The sequence below is a fragment of the Phycodurus eques genome, chromosome 20 (assembly GCF_024500275.1).
Source record: "Phycodurus eques isolate BA_2022a chromosome 20, UOR_Pequ_1.1, whole genome shotgun sequence".
Lineage (NCBI taxonomy): Eukaryota > Metazoa > Chordata > Actinopteri > Syngnathiformes > Syngnathidae > Phycodurus > Phycodurus eques.
In genome coordinates, this window is record NC_084544.1 from 1,350,559 (window position 1) to 1,368,536 (window position 17,978).

The 17,978-nt window shown below is 49.9% G+C and overlaps 1 protein-coding gene across 11 annotated transcripts in view; it reads left to right on the plus strand.

Moving 5' to 3' along the window:
- The window catches only part of pleca (plectin a), a 75,396-nt gene extending 58,649 nt beyond the window's left edge, over positions 1–16,747 (plus strand). For 8 of the 11 annotated variants that reach the window (XM_061664638.1, XM_061664640.1, XM_061664646.1 and 5 more), the window contains 13 exons: positions 312–466; positions 543–669; positions 1,645–1,828; positions 1,994–2,014; positions 2,506–2,663; positions 2,729–2,907; positions 2,974–3,112; positions 3,568–3,924; positions 4,158–4,241; positions 4,316–4,420; positions 4,512–4,610; positions 5,788–9,135; positions 9,213–16,747. In XM_061664638.1, coding sequence (XP_061520622.1) covers positions 312–466; positions 543–669; positions 1,645–1,828; positions 1,994–2,014; positions 2,506–2,663; positions 2,729–2,907; positions 2,974–3,112; positions 3,568–3,924; positions 4,158–4,241; positions 4,316–4,420; positions 4,512–4,610; positions 5,788–9,135; positions 9,213–15,404 — 11,148 coding nt within the window. In that variant the 3' untranslated portion in view covers positions 15,405–16,747. The remainder of the gene's footprint in view (positions 1–311; positions 467–542; positions 670–1,644; positions 1,829–1,993; positions 2,015–2,505; positions 2,664–2,728; positions 2,908–2,973; positions 3,113–3,567; positions 3,925–4,157; positions 4,242–4,315; positions 4,421–4,511; positions 4,611–5,787; positions 9,136–9,212) is intronic. The other 3 variants (XM_061664639.1, XM_061664649.1, XM_061664648.1) reach the window with 1 other exon arrangement.
- Positions 16,748–17,978: the final 1,231 nt, after the last annotated feature.

Here is a 17,978-nt window from a genome sequence, read left to right on the forward strand (position 1 = left end):
TGTGAGATCACGTATGATCATGCGAGATTTGGAGAATGGCGGCAGTTCTGTTTTCAGATTTTCGGAGCACACCGCACACAGTACGACCAAAACTGTTTGTTTTTTTTTTTTTTTTTTTTTTTTTTATACTTACTGTGTGAAGTCTGTCACAGATTTAAAAAAAAAAAAAAAAAAAAAAAAAAAAACATTTTTTGGGGAGATTTGGAAAATCAGGCCTTAGTGAATTCTACTATTCCCCCGAGTGTGTCCCACCCTGCAATTCGCCTTTTAAGCAGCAGATGGCGCTGACGGGTCACGTTGTCTTCTCCCAGATCACGGTCCACCGCGGGGACGAGTGCGCCCTGCTCAACAACTCCCAGCCGTACAAGTGGCGAGTGCTGAACCGCCACGGCAGCGAGGCCACGGTGCCGTCCATCTGCTTCTTGGTTCCGCCCACCAACAAGGACGCCGTCAACAGCGTCGCCGGGTGAGGACGCCAGGACGTCGTCTGGGCAACTTTTTAACCGCAATTACCGCTGACCCGTGGCGTCTCTTGTTCTCAGGCTGGATGGGAACCTGCAGAAGCTGCAGACGATGTGGCAGAGCTTGTTTGTGGACCTGAGGAGTCTGCTGTCTTGGCAGTACCTCATGAGAGACATCCACATCATCAAGACCTGGAACATCTCCATGGTAACGCCAACCTTCCTATCAGGGGTGGTCCTCGCCTCCGCGGGTCCCAAAGAAAATTGGATTTCGGGTCCCTCTATTGCTGCCGATAAGTTCATTTTTAATTAATTTCTTTATTTATCATTCATATCCCGACTATAAATTCAGGTTGTTTTTTTTTCATCTCCAAAGGTAGCTACAAGAGCCGGCAACATTCCGAGTGATAAAGCGCTAAGCGGGATACTGAATTTTATCTCTGCCGACTAAAAGTAACACAAATACCAGCAGAAAAGCCAATTTACCATCCGTTTACTGTCAAAATGTCATCTGGTTTATTACTTTTATTACGGCGAAAAGAGTCTCCACACTATGAAGTTACGACTATTACAACTGTAGTTGAGTATTATTGTCACTCGCAATCTCTATACGCAGCATAAAGCTTGCGCTTAAAACTGGGAAACATATTTCATTTTTATGCGAAAGCTCAAGTGCGTTTTTGATTGGCTGTTATATCGGTCACCGGCAATTAAAATTTTGCATCACAGCGAAACTAGCGGCCGACGGTCGGCCATGTCGATCGGTGTGTGACGGGCTTTAGATGTATAAAAATAACTTTCAAATGTACAAAAATAGAGGATGAAATAATGACCGATAACCGACAAATACTACAACTTGTTTAAAAAATCCAAAGTACAATAAGTATGTCTTAAAACCCTGTAAAAATGTGCAAAAGCTTGAGTTCATGTTGAAAATAAGCTACCATAATCCAAACTTGTAACATTTTTACGTTACGCAGTTGACCGCTAATCGCTCTCGGGGGCCCCCTATTGGTCGCAGGCCCGAATCCGTCGCTCGGTTTGCTCCCAGCTAAAAGCCGCCGTCTGCCAAGGTCCTCCTCTGCTCGGAGACGGCGCTGCGCAGCGGAGGCTGCCGATTGGTCACGAGGCTCGCCGTCCTTCCAAATCGTGCTTGAGTCTCCTTGGTGGTTCTCTTTGCCAGTTCAAGACGCTGACGGTGGAGGAGTACCGGCTGGCCCTGAGGAACCTGGAGCAGCACTACCAGGACTTCCTGAGGGACAGCCAGGACTCTCAGGGCTTCGGGGCCGAGGACCGCATGCAGGTGGAGTCCAGCTACAACAAGGCTAACCGGCACTACAACACGCTGGTCAGCACCGCAGAACAAGGTGAGTTCGTCGTTGTGTTTCCACACCATGAGGCTGCTTTTTGTTACCAAAGTATGGAATTCATTGTTTTCTTTTTGTTATTGGAAGACCATAAACACATCAATCAATTGTCACACGGTTGGTTCACGAATGATGAATAAGTTGACTGTTGGCTTCAAATTACAGGCTACGTGCCACCCAAGACGGGTAAGGTGCTTGCCTACATCCTAGTGCCACCCAGTTTGTGTCAGTGTGTGGTTGTGCGTTCCCATGCAGCCTGTTGTGTCCTAGTGTGTCCCGGCGTGGTGTTGTTGTGTGTCCCAGTATGTCCCGGATGTGTGACCTTCTCAGTGTGTGTGTTGTAGTGCGCGTTTGCCATGGCAGGATTGTGCGCTGTTGTGCTTCCCATCATTCCGTTCATGCGTTCGCTAATTAACCTTGCCGGTCATCATCATCATCATCATTGAATTTTCTCCTAACGGCACTCGTCATGGCTTTGAATGTCAACGGACCTCCACACGGAGGACCGTCTAATCACGCACGAAGTCAACCGATGATCGTTCTCAATCTCTCACATGATTTCACGTGAATGAAGGACATGTTTAATCCCCGTCCAACTTTTGATCTTCAATACAAAGTCCTAGTTGATTTGACGGCCGGATGCTAAGTGCTCCCGCCTGGTTTTCTCCGCCCAACAGGAGAGCAGGACGAGTCGGTGTGCAGGATTTACCTGAGCAAGCTCAAGGACCTGCGCCTGAGGCTGGAGGGCTGCGAGAACCGAACGGTGACGCGACTTCGCCAGCTGGCCGACAAAGAACCGCTCAAAGCCTGCGCCCTAAAGACCACCGAGCAGATGGTGAAGATCCGAAATGGAGACGGTCTCGTCCTGACTGCTTCAACAATTCTCGTCCCTGTTGACAGAAAGTCCAAACCGAGCTGGAAGGCCTGAAGAAAGAACTGAACTCCGTTGCCGAGAAGGCGGAGGAGGTTCTGTCCTCGCCTCAAACATCCAGCTCCGGCCCCTTGCTGCGTTCAGAACTTGACGGCACGCAGAAGAAGATGGACCACGTCTACGGCCTCTCGTCCATCTACCTGGACAAGTAAGGCTCCCTCGGCTTAGGTTTCTGACACATCAGCCTGGCGCTAGCTAACGTCCGCGTTCTCAGGCTGAAGGCCATCGACGCGGTGATCAGGAAAACCAGCGACGCCGAGGAGACGCTGAAGAGCTACGAGACTCGTCTTCTGGATGTTCACAAAGTCCCGACCGAGGAGAAGGAGGCGGAGAAGCATCAGAGCCAGATAAAGGTATCAGATGGAGTTACTCCTTTCGCACGGGTCGAAGTCACAAGGGTTGACGTCGCCGTGCGGCTTTTCCGGCTTCAGAGGTAGCGTAAAGGATAGCGTAAAGACTGGAAACGGTGTGCGAAGTTTAACACCCGACACTGCTCAAAAGCTGACATCTAATTGTCTGAGTAGCCGTCAGGCACCAGCCCCCCCCCCTCTGTGGGAAAGGTACCGACACGGAACGGAGGGTTGAAGTCAACCCGCATATAGCTCGGATTCTGGCGTACTAGCAGAGGTGCGCCGGCGGCTCTGGTTAAGGGGAGAGCAAAAACCGTGACGAGGGAGATTCACTGCACAAAGAAACGGACCGATAGAATTTTGCATGTTCTCTGTAGCTCAGGTTAGAAGTCCAAGTGAAGACTTGTTCGTGGAGGTTTCATCTTTGAGCTTGAATTCCAATGATTTCCGTTCAACAGAAAATGAAAACAGAGTCCGAAGCGGACCAGGCCGTGTTTGACCGCCTGCAGGACGAGCTCAAGCGGGCGTCGGCCGTCCACGACAAGATGACGCGCGTCCACAGCGAGCGCGACGCCGAGCTGGCGCACTATCGCCACCTGGCGGCCGGCCTGCAGGAGCGCTGGCAGGCGGCGTTGGCTCAGCTGGAGGTCCGAAAGCAGGAGCTGGAGCTGATCCGACGCCACATGAGCGCCTACCGCGACGGCTACGAGTGGCTCGTGCGCTGGCTGGCGGACGGCAAGCGGCGCCAGGAGGAAATCCAAGCGCTGCCCGTCAGGGACGGAGCGGCGCTGCAGGAGCAATTGGCTGAGGAAAAGGTATTTCAAACGCATTCACGAGACACTTCATTAAGTGAGCACTTCATTAAATCACTCAGTCGCGCTTGTGGAAAGTTTGAAAAATTCAGCCCCTGACACCAGTTTCACCAAACAACACGACATTTGGTGCGCCAGTCTGTCTGCTGGTTGGAAACAGAAAATGTTGCTCATGCGTCTTTTAAAAATAATGATTAGTCAACGTGATTGAGTATTTCGTGTTTCGTTTCACAAAGAAACTTCTGGACGACATCGAGAAGAACAAGGACAAGATCGACAAGTGCCAGAAAAATGCCAAAGACTACATTGACTCTGTCAAGGTGCGTGTCTGCGGGTCTGCGTGGGTGTGGGTGGTGTTTAAAATTGTTGTGGAAAAACTCGTTTGCCCTTTTAGGATTACGAGGTTCAGCTCCTGACCTACAAAGCCCTGCAGGACCCGGCTGCCTCGCCGCTGAAGAAAGCCAAACTGGAGTGCGCCTCTGACGACATCATCCAAGAGGCAGGTTTTCTCCGGCAAGACGGTGCAAACAAATTGAAATTAAACATACGAGTTGTTTAACTGTGTTCCTGCTTCTTCTTTTTTTTGTCAGTACGTCACGTTAAGAACCCGTTACAGCGAGCTCATGACGCTCGTCAGCCAGTACATCAAGTTCATCACGGACACACACCGCCGCCTGGAGGACGATGAGGTAACTACAAGCTCTGTCACAATATGCGAACTTGAACTGCGCCATTTAGTTGGCAAGTTGGTGAATTACACTTTCGTCAACAATCGTTACCAAACAATGTCACAGTTTTGTCCAAAACGAAGAACAAACAATACCGCGTTTGTCTCATGTAGAGATCACAAGTACTGATATAAATGCACAAAATATGAACCGTGTAGAATTGTGGCCTGTTCCGCACACACAAAATACAACTAGCAATCCGGAGTTCCGACATCAGACTCTACAGTCTTCTGTAGTGTCGCATTACATCGCAACTCTCATTCCTTCGACAAAGTGTCTTGCAAAGTGTCACACGCTCGTTAAACTGGTCTCCTGCCTATTTTAGTTTGGGATTTCTTTTCCTTTTCCTTCCCTCTCAAAATGTTCCCATTCTTATCGCTCACCAGCCTCTTTCTGTTTGCTTTACTTGTCTGCTCAGTTGCTTGTTTTCCAGACTACTTTCACTACTTTCACTACTTTCCCCTCACGTTTTTTTCCCCTTTCCCTTTTGAACTGCTTGCCAGTGCTTTGTCGCGATGAATACTAATCTTAAGATGCCAGTTAACAACAAACGCAAAACACGTACTTACCAAAAGACATCTTTTTCTTACCAAAGGGGGAGGTTCAGGATTTAAATGCTCAATGGAGCTGACGCATACTTCCGACTCTCTGTGGTTATTGCCCATTCATCTAATTCTGCCAAGTAACTTGAATGTCATTTGTGGAGTTCAATGTGAAGACAAGGGCAATACAAACATCTTGTGGTGGGTTTACATCATGTCCCATTATTGTTTATCTATTGTAGTCGCCATGTAGCATCTTTTGGTAACCTTCACGTCCCCTCTGCCTCTTAATGATTCATTAATGGCTGTTATTACTTGTTAACACATTTGTTACAAAAAAAAAAAATACTCTTATGGACATGGACTTTATCACCTAACAAGCAGCGTACTGCCCACACTTTGGAATCTCAACTGGTTTATGCCTTATTACGTCAAGGATAAATGAATATGAAACCCTAAAATTGCATGAAAACAAAGTGAATTTGTGTTTATGTTGTGGAGTAAGAATTTTAGTTTGATGGGCAATAACTTACGACGTTGTTCAATGGTATCAAACAACAGTCTGTAACGCCTTCACTGACTGTTTACTAATACAGCAAGCATCGGCGAAGCTGAAAGAAGCAGAGCAGAAGAGGCTGGCGGAGATTCAGGCCGAGTTGGACAAACAGAGGCAGCTGGCCGAGGCTCACGCTCAGTCTGTGGCCAAGGCCGAACAGGAGGCCGAGGCCCTCAAACTGAAGATGAAAGAGGAGGCCGGCAAAAGGCAAGACATCGCCGTGGACGGCGCGAAGCAGAAACAGAGCATCCAGCAGGAGCTGCACGAGCTCAAGAGTCTGTCGGAGCAGGAGATCAAGACCAAGAACCTGCAGCTTGAGGAGGCTCTGATCAGCCGGACCAGGATCGAGGAGGAGATACGCGTCATCCGACTCCAGCTAGTGACGACCATAAAGCAGAAGAGCGCGGCTGACGTGGAGCTTCAGCAGCTCCGCGATAAAGCAGCCGACTCTGAGAAGCTCCGGAAAACTGCTCAGGAGGAGGCCGATAGGCTTCGCAAGCAGGTGGCCGAGGAGACTCAGAAAAAGAAGAACGCGGAAGACGAATTGAAGCGCAAAGCTGAGGCAGAGAGGGAGGCCTCCAAGCAGAAGCAGAAGGCCTTGGACGACCTAGAGAAGTTCAAGATGCAAGCAGAGGAGGCCGAGCGCCGCATGAAACAGGCAGAGGAGGAGAAACACCGGCAGGTCAAGGTGGTGGAGGAGGTGGCACAGAAGAGTGCCGCTGCACAGTTGCAGAGCACCTCCAAATCCTTCAGCGAAAGGGCGACCAAACTGGAGGAGTCCCTCAAGAAAGAGCAGGGCACCGTGCTCCAGTTGCAGGAGGAAGCCGACAAGCTCCGCAAACAGCAAGAGGAGGCCAGCAAAGCTCGGGAACAGGCAGAGAAGGAGCTGGAGATGTGGAGGCAAAAGGCCAACGAGGCTCTCCGCTTGAGGCTACAAGCCGAGGAAGAGGCCCAGAGGAAGAGCCAGGCGCAGGAGGAAGCAGAAAGGCAGAAAGTGGAGGCAGAGCGTGACGCCAAGAAAAAAGCAAAGGCCGAAGAGGGCGCCCTCAAACAGAAGGAGAATGCGGAGAAAGAGCTGGACAAACAAAGGACTTTTGCTGAGCAGATTGCCCAGCAGAAACTGTCAGCTGAGCAAGAATGCATCCGCCTCAAGGCAAATTTTGAACACGCCGAGCAACAGAGGAGCCTCCTGGACAACGAGCTCCAGCGTCTGAAGAATGAGGTGATCACCGCTGAAAACCAGAGAAAGAAGCTGGAGGAGGAGCTGGCCAAGGTACGAAGCGAAATGGATGCCCTTCTCCAGATGAAGGTGAAAGCGGAGAAGGACACGCTGTCTAACACGGAAAAGACCAAACAACTTCTCGAGTCGGAAGTCCTGAAAATGAAGCAGCTTGCCGACGAAGCGGCCAGGCTAAGGTCAGTGGCCGCGGAGGCCAAAAAGCAGAGGCAGCTTGCCGAGGAAGAGGCGGCCAAACAGCGAGCCGAAGCTGAGAAAATCCTGAAGGAGAAGTTGGCCGCCATCAACGAGGCGACCCGTCTCAAGACGCAAGCCGAGATCGCCCTGAAGGCCAAAGAGGCCGAGAACGAAAGGCTGAAAAGACAAGCTGAGGATGAAGCCTACCAGAGGAAGCTGTTGGAGGATCAGGCGGCTCAGCACAAACAAGACATTGCTGAGAAAATGCAACATCTGCAGAGCTCGTCTAACTCTGAATTGGAGCGACAGAAAACAATCATTGAGGAAACTCTCAGACAAAGGAAAGTGGTGGAGGAGGAGATCCACATCATCAGGATCAACTTTGAGAAGGCCTCAAAGGACAAATTGGATTTAGAGAACGAATTAAAGAAGCTGAAAGAGATTGCGGATGCCACGCAAAAGAGCAAACTTAAAGCCGAAAAGGAAGCTGAGACGTTGAAGCACCTCGCCGCAGACGAAGAGAAGAAGCGAAAGGAAGCCGAGGAGAAGGTTAAGAAGATCACGGCAGCAGAGGAAGAGGCGGCACGGCAATGCAAAGCCGCTCAGGAGGAGGTGGAGCGTCTGAAAAAGAAGGCAGCGGAAGCAAACAAGCAGCGAGAGAAGGCAGAGAAGGACGCCGAGCAGCAGGTGCTCCTGGCGAAGGAGGCTGCGCAGAAATGCACCACCGCCGAGCAAAAAGCTCAAGATGTCCTCAACAAGAACAAAGAGGGCGATCTCGCACAGGAGAAGCTCAAGGAGGAGTTCGCGAATGCCAAAGAACTTGCACGAGAAGCTGAAAAGGCCAAAGAGAAAGCCGAGAAAGAGGCGGCACTGCACCGGCAGAAAGCCGAGGAGGCCGAGAAGCAGAAAAAAGCTGCAGAGGATGAAGCCGCCAAGCAGGCCAAAGCTCAGAAAGATGCCGAGAAACTGAGGAAAGAGGCCGAAAAGGAGGCCTCCAAGCGAGCGGAAGCCGAGGCCGCTGCTCTCAAGCAAAAGCAGCAGGCTGATGCAGAGATGACCAAGCACAAGAAGGAGGCCGAGCAGGCGCTGAAGCAGAAGTCGCAGGTGGAGAAGGAACTGTCAACTATCAAATTGCAGCTGGACGAAACCGACAAGCAGAAGGCCGTCTTGGATGAGGAGCTCCAGCGGGTGAAGGGCGAGGTCGACGACGCTATCAAACAGAAGGCGCAGGTAGAGGATGAACTTTCCAAAGTCAGGATTCAGATGGAGGAGCTTCTTAAGCTTAAGATACAAATTGAGAGCGAAAACAAGCGTCTCATGAAAAAGGACAAAGACAACACAAAGAAGCTGCTTGCGGATGAAGCCGAGAGGATGAAGATCCTGGCGGAAGAAGCAGCCCGGCTCAGTGCGGAGGCCGAGGAAGCCGCCAAGCTCAGAAAGACCGCTGAGTCTGACTTGGCTGAACAAAGGGCACTTGCAGAGAAAATGCTCAAGGAGAAAATGCAGGCCATCCAGGAGGCTACCAAGCTGAAAGCTGAGGCGGAGGACCTCCAGAGGCAGAAGGACAAGGCACAGGAGGCGGCCAAGAAGCTTCTGGAGGACAAACAGCAGATCCAGCAGCGGCTGGACGAGGAGACCGAAGGCTTCCAGAAATCCCTGGAGGCCGAGCGAAAGAGGAAGCAAGAGGTGTTAGCCGAGGCGGAGAAGCTGAAAGTGAAGGTGAAAGAGCTTAGCGATGCTCAGGCTAAAGCCCAGGAGGAGGCCAAAAAGTTCAAGAAGCAGGCGGCTGAGGCCAAAGCTCATCTGGAGGGCTCACAACAGAAAGCCACTGAAACAGTGGTGCAAAAGCTGGAGACTCAGCGACTGCAGAGTACCAGAGAAGCCGATGACCTCAGGAAAGCCATCATTGACCTGGAAAAAGAGAGGGAGAAGCTGAAGGAAGAGGCGGAGGAGCTTCACAAAAGTTCCAAAGAGGTACTGTAACAAAAATAATGAATATTCCATAATGAAGTCACTGTATAGTTTACTTAGTTGTTTTCTTTTTTACCTAGATGGCCCTTGCCCAACAAGAGCAAATTGAGCAGCAGAAGGTCATTCTTCAGAAGACCTTCCTCACTGAGAAGGAGTTGCTGTTGAAAAGAGAAAAGGAAGTTGAAGATGAGAAGAAGCAGCTGGAGAAACAATTCAAGGATGAAGTGAGTAAGGCCAAGGCGCTCAAACAGGAGCAAGAGCGTCAGCAAAAGCTGATTGAGGATGAGAGGAACAAGCTCCAGGCCATCATGGATGACGCCTTGAGGAAGCAGAAGGAAGCCGAGGCCGAGATGATGAAGAAGCAGAAGGAAATGGAGGTGCTTGAAAAGAAAAGGAACGAGCAAGAAAAACTGTTGGGAGAGGAGAACAAAATGCTGAGAGAGAAACTCAACAATCTCGAGATGGTGGCCAAAGGAAATGCATCTAAAATAAAAGAAACTGAGGGCCAGACAGCGAGGGATGCTGGGGAGCAGTTGGTCTCCGCCACAGTGTCGGTGACCACAAAGAAAGTTTACAATGGCTCTGAAGTTGATGGCGAGAAGAAAGATGTCGTTTCGCCTTGGGCCTTTGATGGAATAAGAGACAAAGTTCCTGTCGAGAGGCTTCATGACATCGGTGTCCTGACCAAAAAAGAGTTGGACAAACTTAAGAAAGGTAAAGTTTCAGTGCAAGACCTCACAAAGACGGACAAGATCCAGTCATGTCTTAAGGGTCAGAGGTGCATTGGCGGCATCTTGACTCCCTCAAAGGAAAAAGTGAGCGTCTATCAGGCTATGAAAGACAACAAGATTACACCCAGTACAGCTACGATGCTGCTGGAAGCTCAGGCAGCTTCTGGCTACCTCGTAGATCCTGTTAAGAACAAACTCCTCTCTGTGGACGAGGCTGTAAAGGAGCAGTTGATTGGCCCTGAACTCCATGACAAAATGCTGTCTGCCGAGCGAGCTGCCACGGGCTACAAAGACCCTTTCACGGGAGACAGAATCTCCCTTTTTGAGGCCATGAAGAAAGACCTGATTGAGAAGGAGCAGGCTACCAGGTTCTTGGATGTGCAGCTTGCAACCGGCGGCATCGTTGACCCTATTAACAGCCACAGAGTCCCGCTGCAGACGGCCTACAAGCAAGGGCAGTTTGACGCCGACATGAATAAGCAAATGCCGGACTGCAAATTGTTTGTGGAGCCCAGCACCCAGGAGGCCCTCACCTACAAGCAACTACTGGACAAATGCACCAAGGATGCGGGGTCCGGCATGATGATTCTACCCGTGACTGAGAAAGCCGGCCAAAGCGAGAGAACGTACACAGATGCTGAGATGAAAGAAGTGTTCAGCAAGTCCAACGTGGACGTGCCCTTTGGCAGGTTCAAAGGAAAGACGGTCACTATTTGGGAAGTGATCAACTCAGAGTATTTCACGGAAGAGCAGCGACGAGAGCTGATCCGCCAGTACAAGACGGGCAAAATCACGGTAGAGAAGATCATCAAAATTGTTATCACCGTTGTGGAGGACAAGGAGAAAAACAACGAAAACGTGCTGAATGGCCTGAGGGCCCCTGTGCCAGCCAGCGAACTTCTGGAGTCAAAGGTTATAAGCAAAGACATATTTAACAAGCTAAGCAACGGCAAGATCACTGTCAAAGAGCTCTCTGAGATGGATCCTGTGAAGAAAGCACTCCAAGGAACACCGAGCATTGCTGGACTGTTTGACGAACCCACCAAGGAGAAAATGCCTTTCTATCAAGCGATGAAAAAAGAGCTACTCTCACCGGAGACAGCTGTTCATCTTCTCGAGGCTCAAGCGGCTACCGGCTTTATAATCGATCCCATCAAAAACGAGCGGGTGCCTGTTGACGAAGCCGTGAAGGCTGGCTTGGTGGGCCCAGAACTCCACGAGCGACTGATGTCTGCGGAGCGAGCGGTTAGTGGCTACAAAGATCCTTACTCCGGCAAGAAGGTGTCTCTATTTGAAGCCATGAGTAAAGGTCTCATCAAGAGAGACCACGCCATCCGTCTGTTAGAAGCACAACTCTCCACAGGGGGAATTATTGATCCGGTCAAAAGCTACCGCGTCCCACACGAGGTTGCCTGCAAACGTAGCTATTTTGATGAGGAAACCAGCACAACCTTGAGCAAGACAACCGACGAAACCAAGGTCTTCTACGATCCCAACACACAGGAGGATGCCACCTATGCGCAGTTGATGAAGAAATGCATCTCTGACAATGAAACTGGACTTCCCTTGCTCCCGCTCGCTAAGAAGGCTCCAAAACCCAAAGAGGATCAACAGATTACAGAAGCCAAAACCAAAGAGGCCTTGAACCAGAGCACGGTGGAGCTGCACTACGGACCTTTCAAAGGCAGAAAGGTCACAATCTGGGAGATCATCACCTCCGAGTACATCACAGAGGAGAAGAGAATCGAGCTGATTCGCCAGTACCGAATGGGCCATGTGACAATAGAAAAGTTAATAAGGGTTGTGATGACCATAGTGGAGGAAAAAGAATCCTGTGCAAAAGAAAAGTCCTGTTTTGAAGGTCTGAGGGAACCAGTTGCTGCCAGCACATTGATGAACGCCAACATCATTGACAAGGCCACATTTGAGCAGCTCCAGCAGGGCACAAAGACTCCTCAGGAAGTGAGTGAAGACGATAAAGTCAGGAAGTATCTGCAAGGCACAGACCGCATCGACGCCATCGCAATGGAAGGAACAAACGAAAAGCTAAGCATATATCAAGCAATGAAAAATAACATTTTGCAAGCTAACACTGGCCTCGCACTGCTCGAAGCCCAAGCTGGAACTGGTTTCATAACAGACCCCATCAAAAACATCAAATATTCCGTGGATGATGCCGTCAAGGCTGGAGCTGTCGGCCCGGAGCTTCATGAGAAACTTCTCTCTGCTGAAAAAGCCGTGACAGGGTACAAAGATCCTTACACTGGCAATAAGATTTCTCTGTTCCAAGCCCTGAAGAAAGAACTGGTGCTGAGGGAGCATGCCATTCCTCTTCTGGAGGCTCAGCTGAACACAGGAGGCATCATTGATCCCGTCGGTAGCCATCGTATTCCCACCGAGGTCGCCGTTCAGCGAGGCTTTTTAAGTAAACGCATGGCCAAATCTTTAAACGAACCCTCGGGTGACGTCCGGTGCTTCACCAATCCCAACACCAATGAAAGTGTCACGTACAAGCACCTTCTGGAGAAATGTGTCAAAGATCCCAACTCTGGTCTGTGCTACCTGCCGCTGTCCAAGGCTGAAGCTTCTCCCACTGAGAAGTCCTACAAGTACACTGAGGAGCAAGCCCAGGCAGATCTAGCCAACACTCAAATTGAGATCCCACACAAAAGCTTTGAAGGCAAGAGGTTGACCATCTGGGAAATCATGAACTCAAACATGCTTCCCGAGGAGGAGAGACGCCGCCTCATTGAGCAGTATCGCTTGGGGACAATCACCAAGGACAGAATGCTCGTCATTGTCATTGAAATAATTGAGCAAAGGGAAGCCGAAAAGGTTGAGCAGGGCATGTCGTGCGACATCATCAGAAGGAGAATTACAATAGAGGAGCTTTACAGTGCTCGAATTATAGACTTGCACACTTACAACCTCTTGAAGCAAGAAAAAATGACCATCAGCGAGATTATGGCGATGCCATCGGTCAAACAGTATCTCTTTGGCACCGGTTGCATTGCCGGGATCATGTCAGACACTCCCAGCAAGGTCAGCATCTATCAAGCCATGAAAAACGGAAAGATTAAGCCTGAAGTTGCTCTGACGCTCCTCGAGGCCCAAGCAGCAACTGGCTTCATTATCGATCCTGTGAAAGACGAACTTCTCACGGTGGATGAAGCAGTGCGCAAAGGGCTCGTGGGGCCTGAACTTCATGACAAACTTCTCTCTGCCGAGAGAGCGGTGACAGGCTACAAGGATCCATACAGTGGAAAAGTGATTTCACTCTTCCAGGCAATGAAGAAAGATCTGGTTCCTGAGGATTACGCTTTGAGGCTTCTGGAAGCCCAGAATGCCACCGGGGGCTTGATGGATCCTGAATACTACTTCCGCCTTCCCGCAGATGTTGCCATGCAGCGCGGGTACATCAACAAAGAGACATTGGACAGAATATCTGAACCCGCCGCCGACGTGCAAGGTTATATCGACCCCACAACAGACGAGAACCTGACCTACGCTCAGCTGCTGAAAAGATGTCGGCTGGACAAAGAGAGTGGACAGCGGCTGCTGTCGCTGGCGGACAGGAGGCTCCTCTTCAAGGGTCTCAGGAAGCAAATCACCGTGGACGAGCTGCTTCGTTCTCAGATCATTGACCAAAAGACGTACAACGAACTCACTCAGGGCAACATCAGCGTGGAGGAGGTCAGCAGAGACCTGAAGAAGTACCTCGAAGGCGTCAGCTGCATTGCTGGCGTCTTTGTAGAAGCCACCAAAGACTGCTTGTCCATCTACCAAGCCATGAAGAAGAACATGATCAGACCGGGAACCGCCTTTGAGCTGCTCGAGGCCCAGGCTGCGACAGGGTATGTGATCGACCCCATCAAAAATCTAAAACTCAATGTCAACGAGGCCGTTAAGATGGGTGTCGTGGGTCCAGAGTTTAAAGACAAACTGCTGTCAGCTGAGCGAGCGGTCACGGGCTATAGGGACCCTTATTCTGGCAAGGTCATCTCACTGTTCCAGGCCATGAAGAAGGACTTGATCTTGAAAGACCACGGCATCCGCTTGCTAGAGGCTCAGATTGCCACGGGTGGAATCATTGACCCCCAGGAGAGCCATCGCTTGCCGGTGGAAGCGGCGTACGAACGTGGCCTGTTTGACGAAGAGATGAACCACATACTCACCGACCCGTCTGACGACACTAAGGGCTTCTTCGACCCCAACAGTGAAGAAAACCTCACTTACCTTCAGCTCATGGAGAGATGCATGACTGACCCGCAAACAGGTCTCGCTCTCCTTTTGCTGAAGGACAAGAAGCGGGAAAGGAAGAGTTCCTCCAAGTCATCCGTTCGAAAACGCAGAGTTGTTATCGTTGATCCGGAGACGGGCAAGGAGATGTCCGTATATGAGGCTTACCAGAAAGGACTTATTGACCACCAGACCTATTTGGAGCTAGCCGAGCAGGAGTGCGAATGGGAGGAAATTACCAGCACCTCGTCTGCCGGAGTTGTAAAATCCAAGATCATCGACAGGAGGTCCGGTCGACAGTACGACATCGACGACGCCATCTCAAGCGGCCTGATTGAGAAGTCTGCTCTGGACCAGTACCGTGCTGGAAGTCTATCCATCACCGAGTTTGCAGACATGCTATCTGGAAACTCCAGTGGAGTCAGATCACGGTCGTCCTCCTTTGGCTCCACTTCGTCTTACACCTCAAGTCCAATGCCTAGCATAAAAACACCGACTGTCACGTGGAACGACCCCGCCGAGGAAAGCGGCCCCGTAGCTGGAATCTTGGACACGGGAACACTAGAGAAGGTGTCTGTCACCGAGGCCATTCGCAGAAACCTCGTGGACAACATAACCGGTCAGAGGCTGCTGGAAGCTCAGGTCTGCACCGGAGGAATCATCGACCCAAACACTGGTGAAAAATTCTCTGTCACAGACGCAATGAACAAAGGACTTGTGGACAAGATCATGGTGGACCGTATCAGCCTCGCACAGAAAGCTTGTAACGGATTCGAGGACCCTCGAACCAAAACCAAAATGTCAGCGGCCCAAGCCCTCAAGAAAGGGTGGCTGTACTATGAGGCCGGCCAGCGGTTCCTGGAAGTCCAATATCTGACTGGTGGTTTAATTGAACCAGACGTCACCAACAGAGTCTCACTGGATGATGCCTTGAAGAAGGGCACCTTGGACGCACGCACTGCACAGAAGCTACGTGACGTCAACACGCACTCAAAGTACCTCACCTGCCCCAAAACCAAACTCAAAATCTCCTACAAGGACGCGTTAGACAGAAGCATGATTGAGGAGGGCACCGGCCTCAGACTTCTGGAGGCGTCCTCCCAGTCCAGTAAAGGCCTCTACAGTCCCTACAGCGTCAGCGGCTCAGGCTCAGCTACCGGCTCACGGTCGGGCTCCAGAACCGGTTCCAGGTCGGGCTCCAGAAGAGGGAGCTTTGACGCAACCGGATCCAGTTTCACCACCACCTTCTCCTCCTCTTCCTCATCTTCGTACAGTTCGCCAAGTTACGGCCGCCGATATTGAGGACCGACGATAGAGCCGCCGAGATGCCTAACTGTCATTGGACTCGAGACTACCAAGTTTCTGCTCTGCATGTGGCTGTTGCAAGACTTTAAATATTTCATTTTGTACAACTTAGACTTCTTTGTTTGTTTATCTATACCTTGCAAGTGTACATTTTATTTTAACAGTAAATGAATTGCTGTTACTGAGCGGAAATTAGCTTTGAGTGTAACACTACAGTTGAAATAACATTCTTTGATTGTCGTGGAGCCTTCTGAATATAGAGCATCTTTCTCCAAAATGAATATATTGAAAGCTAAATGGCACTCTGCAGAGCAGAATCCGGAGTCGGCACCATCGCTGACATGGCTAATGTCTCTCGAACGCTAATCTTCAAGATCTTTATCCCCGGTCACGGTGCTGCGCACCTACTACACTGCTAGAACTGGACCCCGTTCCCAACGTTACTCCTAAAACCTGGACTTGCAGCTCAGTGGGAACCAGCAAAGAGCACTGGAAGACCATCAACACGTCAATCTGAACTCGTAGACTCTTGACCCCAAAGTAACCCAAGTCGTCGCTGATTCTCCAGAACCCCCAACCGCTACGTGAGAACACAATGGTGAACATCGTCTTGTCCGAAAAGTCCTGACGTCCCACATCCCGTGTTCTCCTTTTTAGATACCGCACCCTCCCTGCTCCGTCACGGGTCTTCCAGAGACCTTCACCCGAACTATCACTTTAACCGGAATTTATGCAAAGGTCCCTCTTGCGACTAACCCTGCGCTCACTCGACATGAGAACGCCTTAAAGTGCCTGCAAAAAAACAAACGCGTCAAGACGTTCCGGGCGGCTGCCGCGTATTATCAAGATGGTGCTTTGGTTTTGACGCTTGCCTGACTGACCGAGCAGGATGCGATCATGTTTATCTCACAAACCACATTAAACACTTAGGAATGTTAATTATGACTTGACTTTATACACACACACCACTGCTGGTTTCGTTGGTTTGTTTGGTTGTTTTGTTTTGTTTTTGCCGCTAGCCTTCCAGCCTTTCTGTTTCTTGATGTTAAAACTTCTTTGCAAAGCAAAGCCTAATTATGTGGCCTATATCCTTTTATTTTCCTACACACTATATTTCTGAGTTGCATGATTTACTAACATTTAAACAAAACAAAAATGCAAATATAAATTGGGCCATACCCTTGAAATCATTTGTTGTATTATTATTGTGATGATGATGATGCACCAAAGGGGTTTGAAGGATGTATTTTAACGCGTGGTGTATTTTTAATTAAAAAAACGCTGAAAAGGAAGAGAGTTGTAACACCCTCGCTATGTAAATAAACAAGGACATGAAACACTCGGTGACTCTGTGAGCATTCCTCCTCAGACTTTTTATCGACCAAAATGGTTTCTGGATTCCATTTCACATTTATTCGCCAGTCATTTTCAAACTGAAAGGTGAAAGGCGTTTCGAAAAGCTTCGGCTCTCGGTGACATTCAGGAAATCACAGCAGGATCTGGGACAGTGACAACTGCTGAGGTGTTAAAAGCCTGAGCTGCAGTCCCACACAGGCGGCATACTGCAGACCGCTCGTCTGTCGCAGGACGGCAAGTTTGTCTGTCGACTTCACCTTCGCCGTCCCGCATCGGTGCTAAGCCAAGAGAACTGGAAGCGGCCTAGATGATCTGTATGAAAGGGGCTGAATGAACTCAGGCCTCCGTTACAAAGCTGGAAGCTGACAAATACGCGGGTCAACCGTTCCGTGGCGGCACCGAGCCAAGACAACTGGAACCGGCTTCGGCGGCCAGTGTGAAAGGGGCCTAACGAACGTTGCCGCCGGTTTGTATCCAGGAAGATTTGTTCTTGTTTTCCTCGGTGTACCGGTAAATACTGCATGAATCGTATTGACGAGGCTCAGAGGACTTAGGGAGGTGGGGTCACAGCACGGGTTTCTAGGACCGAGGACGCCCGTCATTAGATGTGTGCCAACGTATGGGACAGTAACAATTGCTTTCGAGACAAGGGAAGAATTAGAACTGTTCGAAAGGGGCTTAAAAACCTTTGGATATCATGTCTATCTAGGAAAGGTTCTGTAATTCCCCAGTTAATCGGGGGGAAAAAAAAAGAATTGTAATGACAAGAATTGAGATGGGCAGGAGGTAGGTATCTATCCAAATTGGCATCGTTGGTCCTCGGCAGAGGTCTGCACTCGACTGAGTTATATTCTACATGAACGGTCTGGCAATCGTCATGTCAATTTGTAGAAAGGGAACCAATGACGTCCCTGTAATTAGATGACGGTGCCAAGTGCTTCCATCACAAGGTGTTAAATTTCACACACTGGTGGCAGCCCCTTACACGCAGCTTTCACTTGGTTTACAATGTCGAAAGCCTGAACTTTTGCAAGTGGACTTCAACCCACCATCCTGCATCGAGTCCAGAGAAAAAGCCAGTGTGAAAGGGGCTTAGAAATCTTGACGCTGGTGAGTGTCCAGGATTGTTTTTGTTTTTTTTATAAAACTCGTGAATCGTAATGGCTCATTAGGTACTCGGGCACGCAGGAGTCACGACTGTTGGGCCTTGACAAA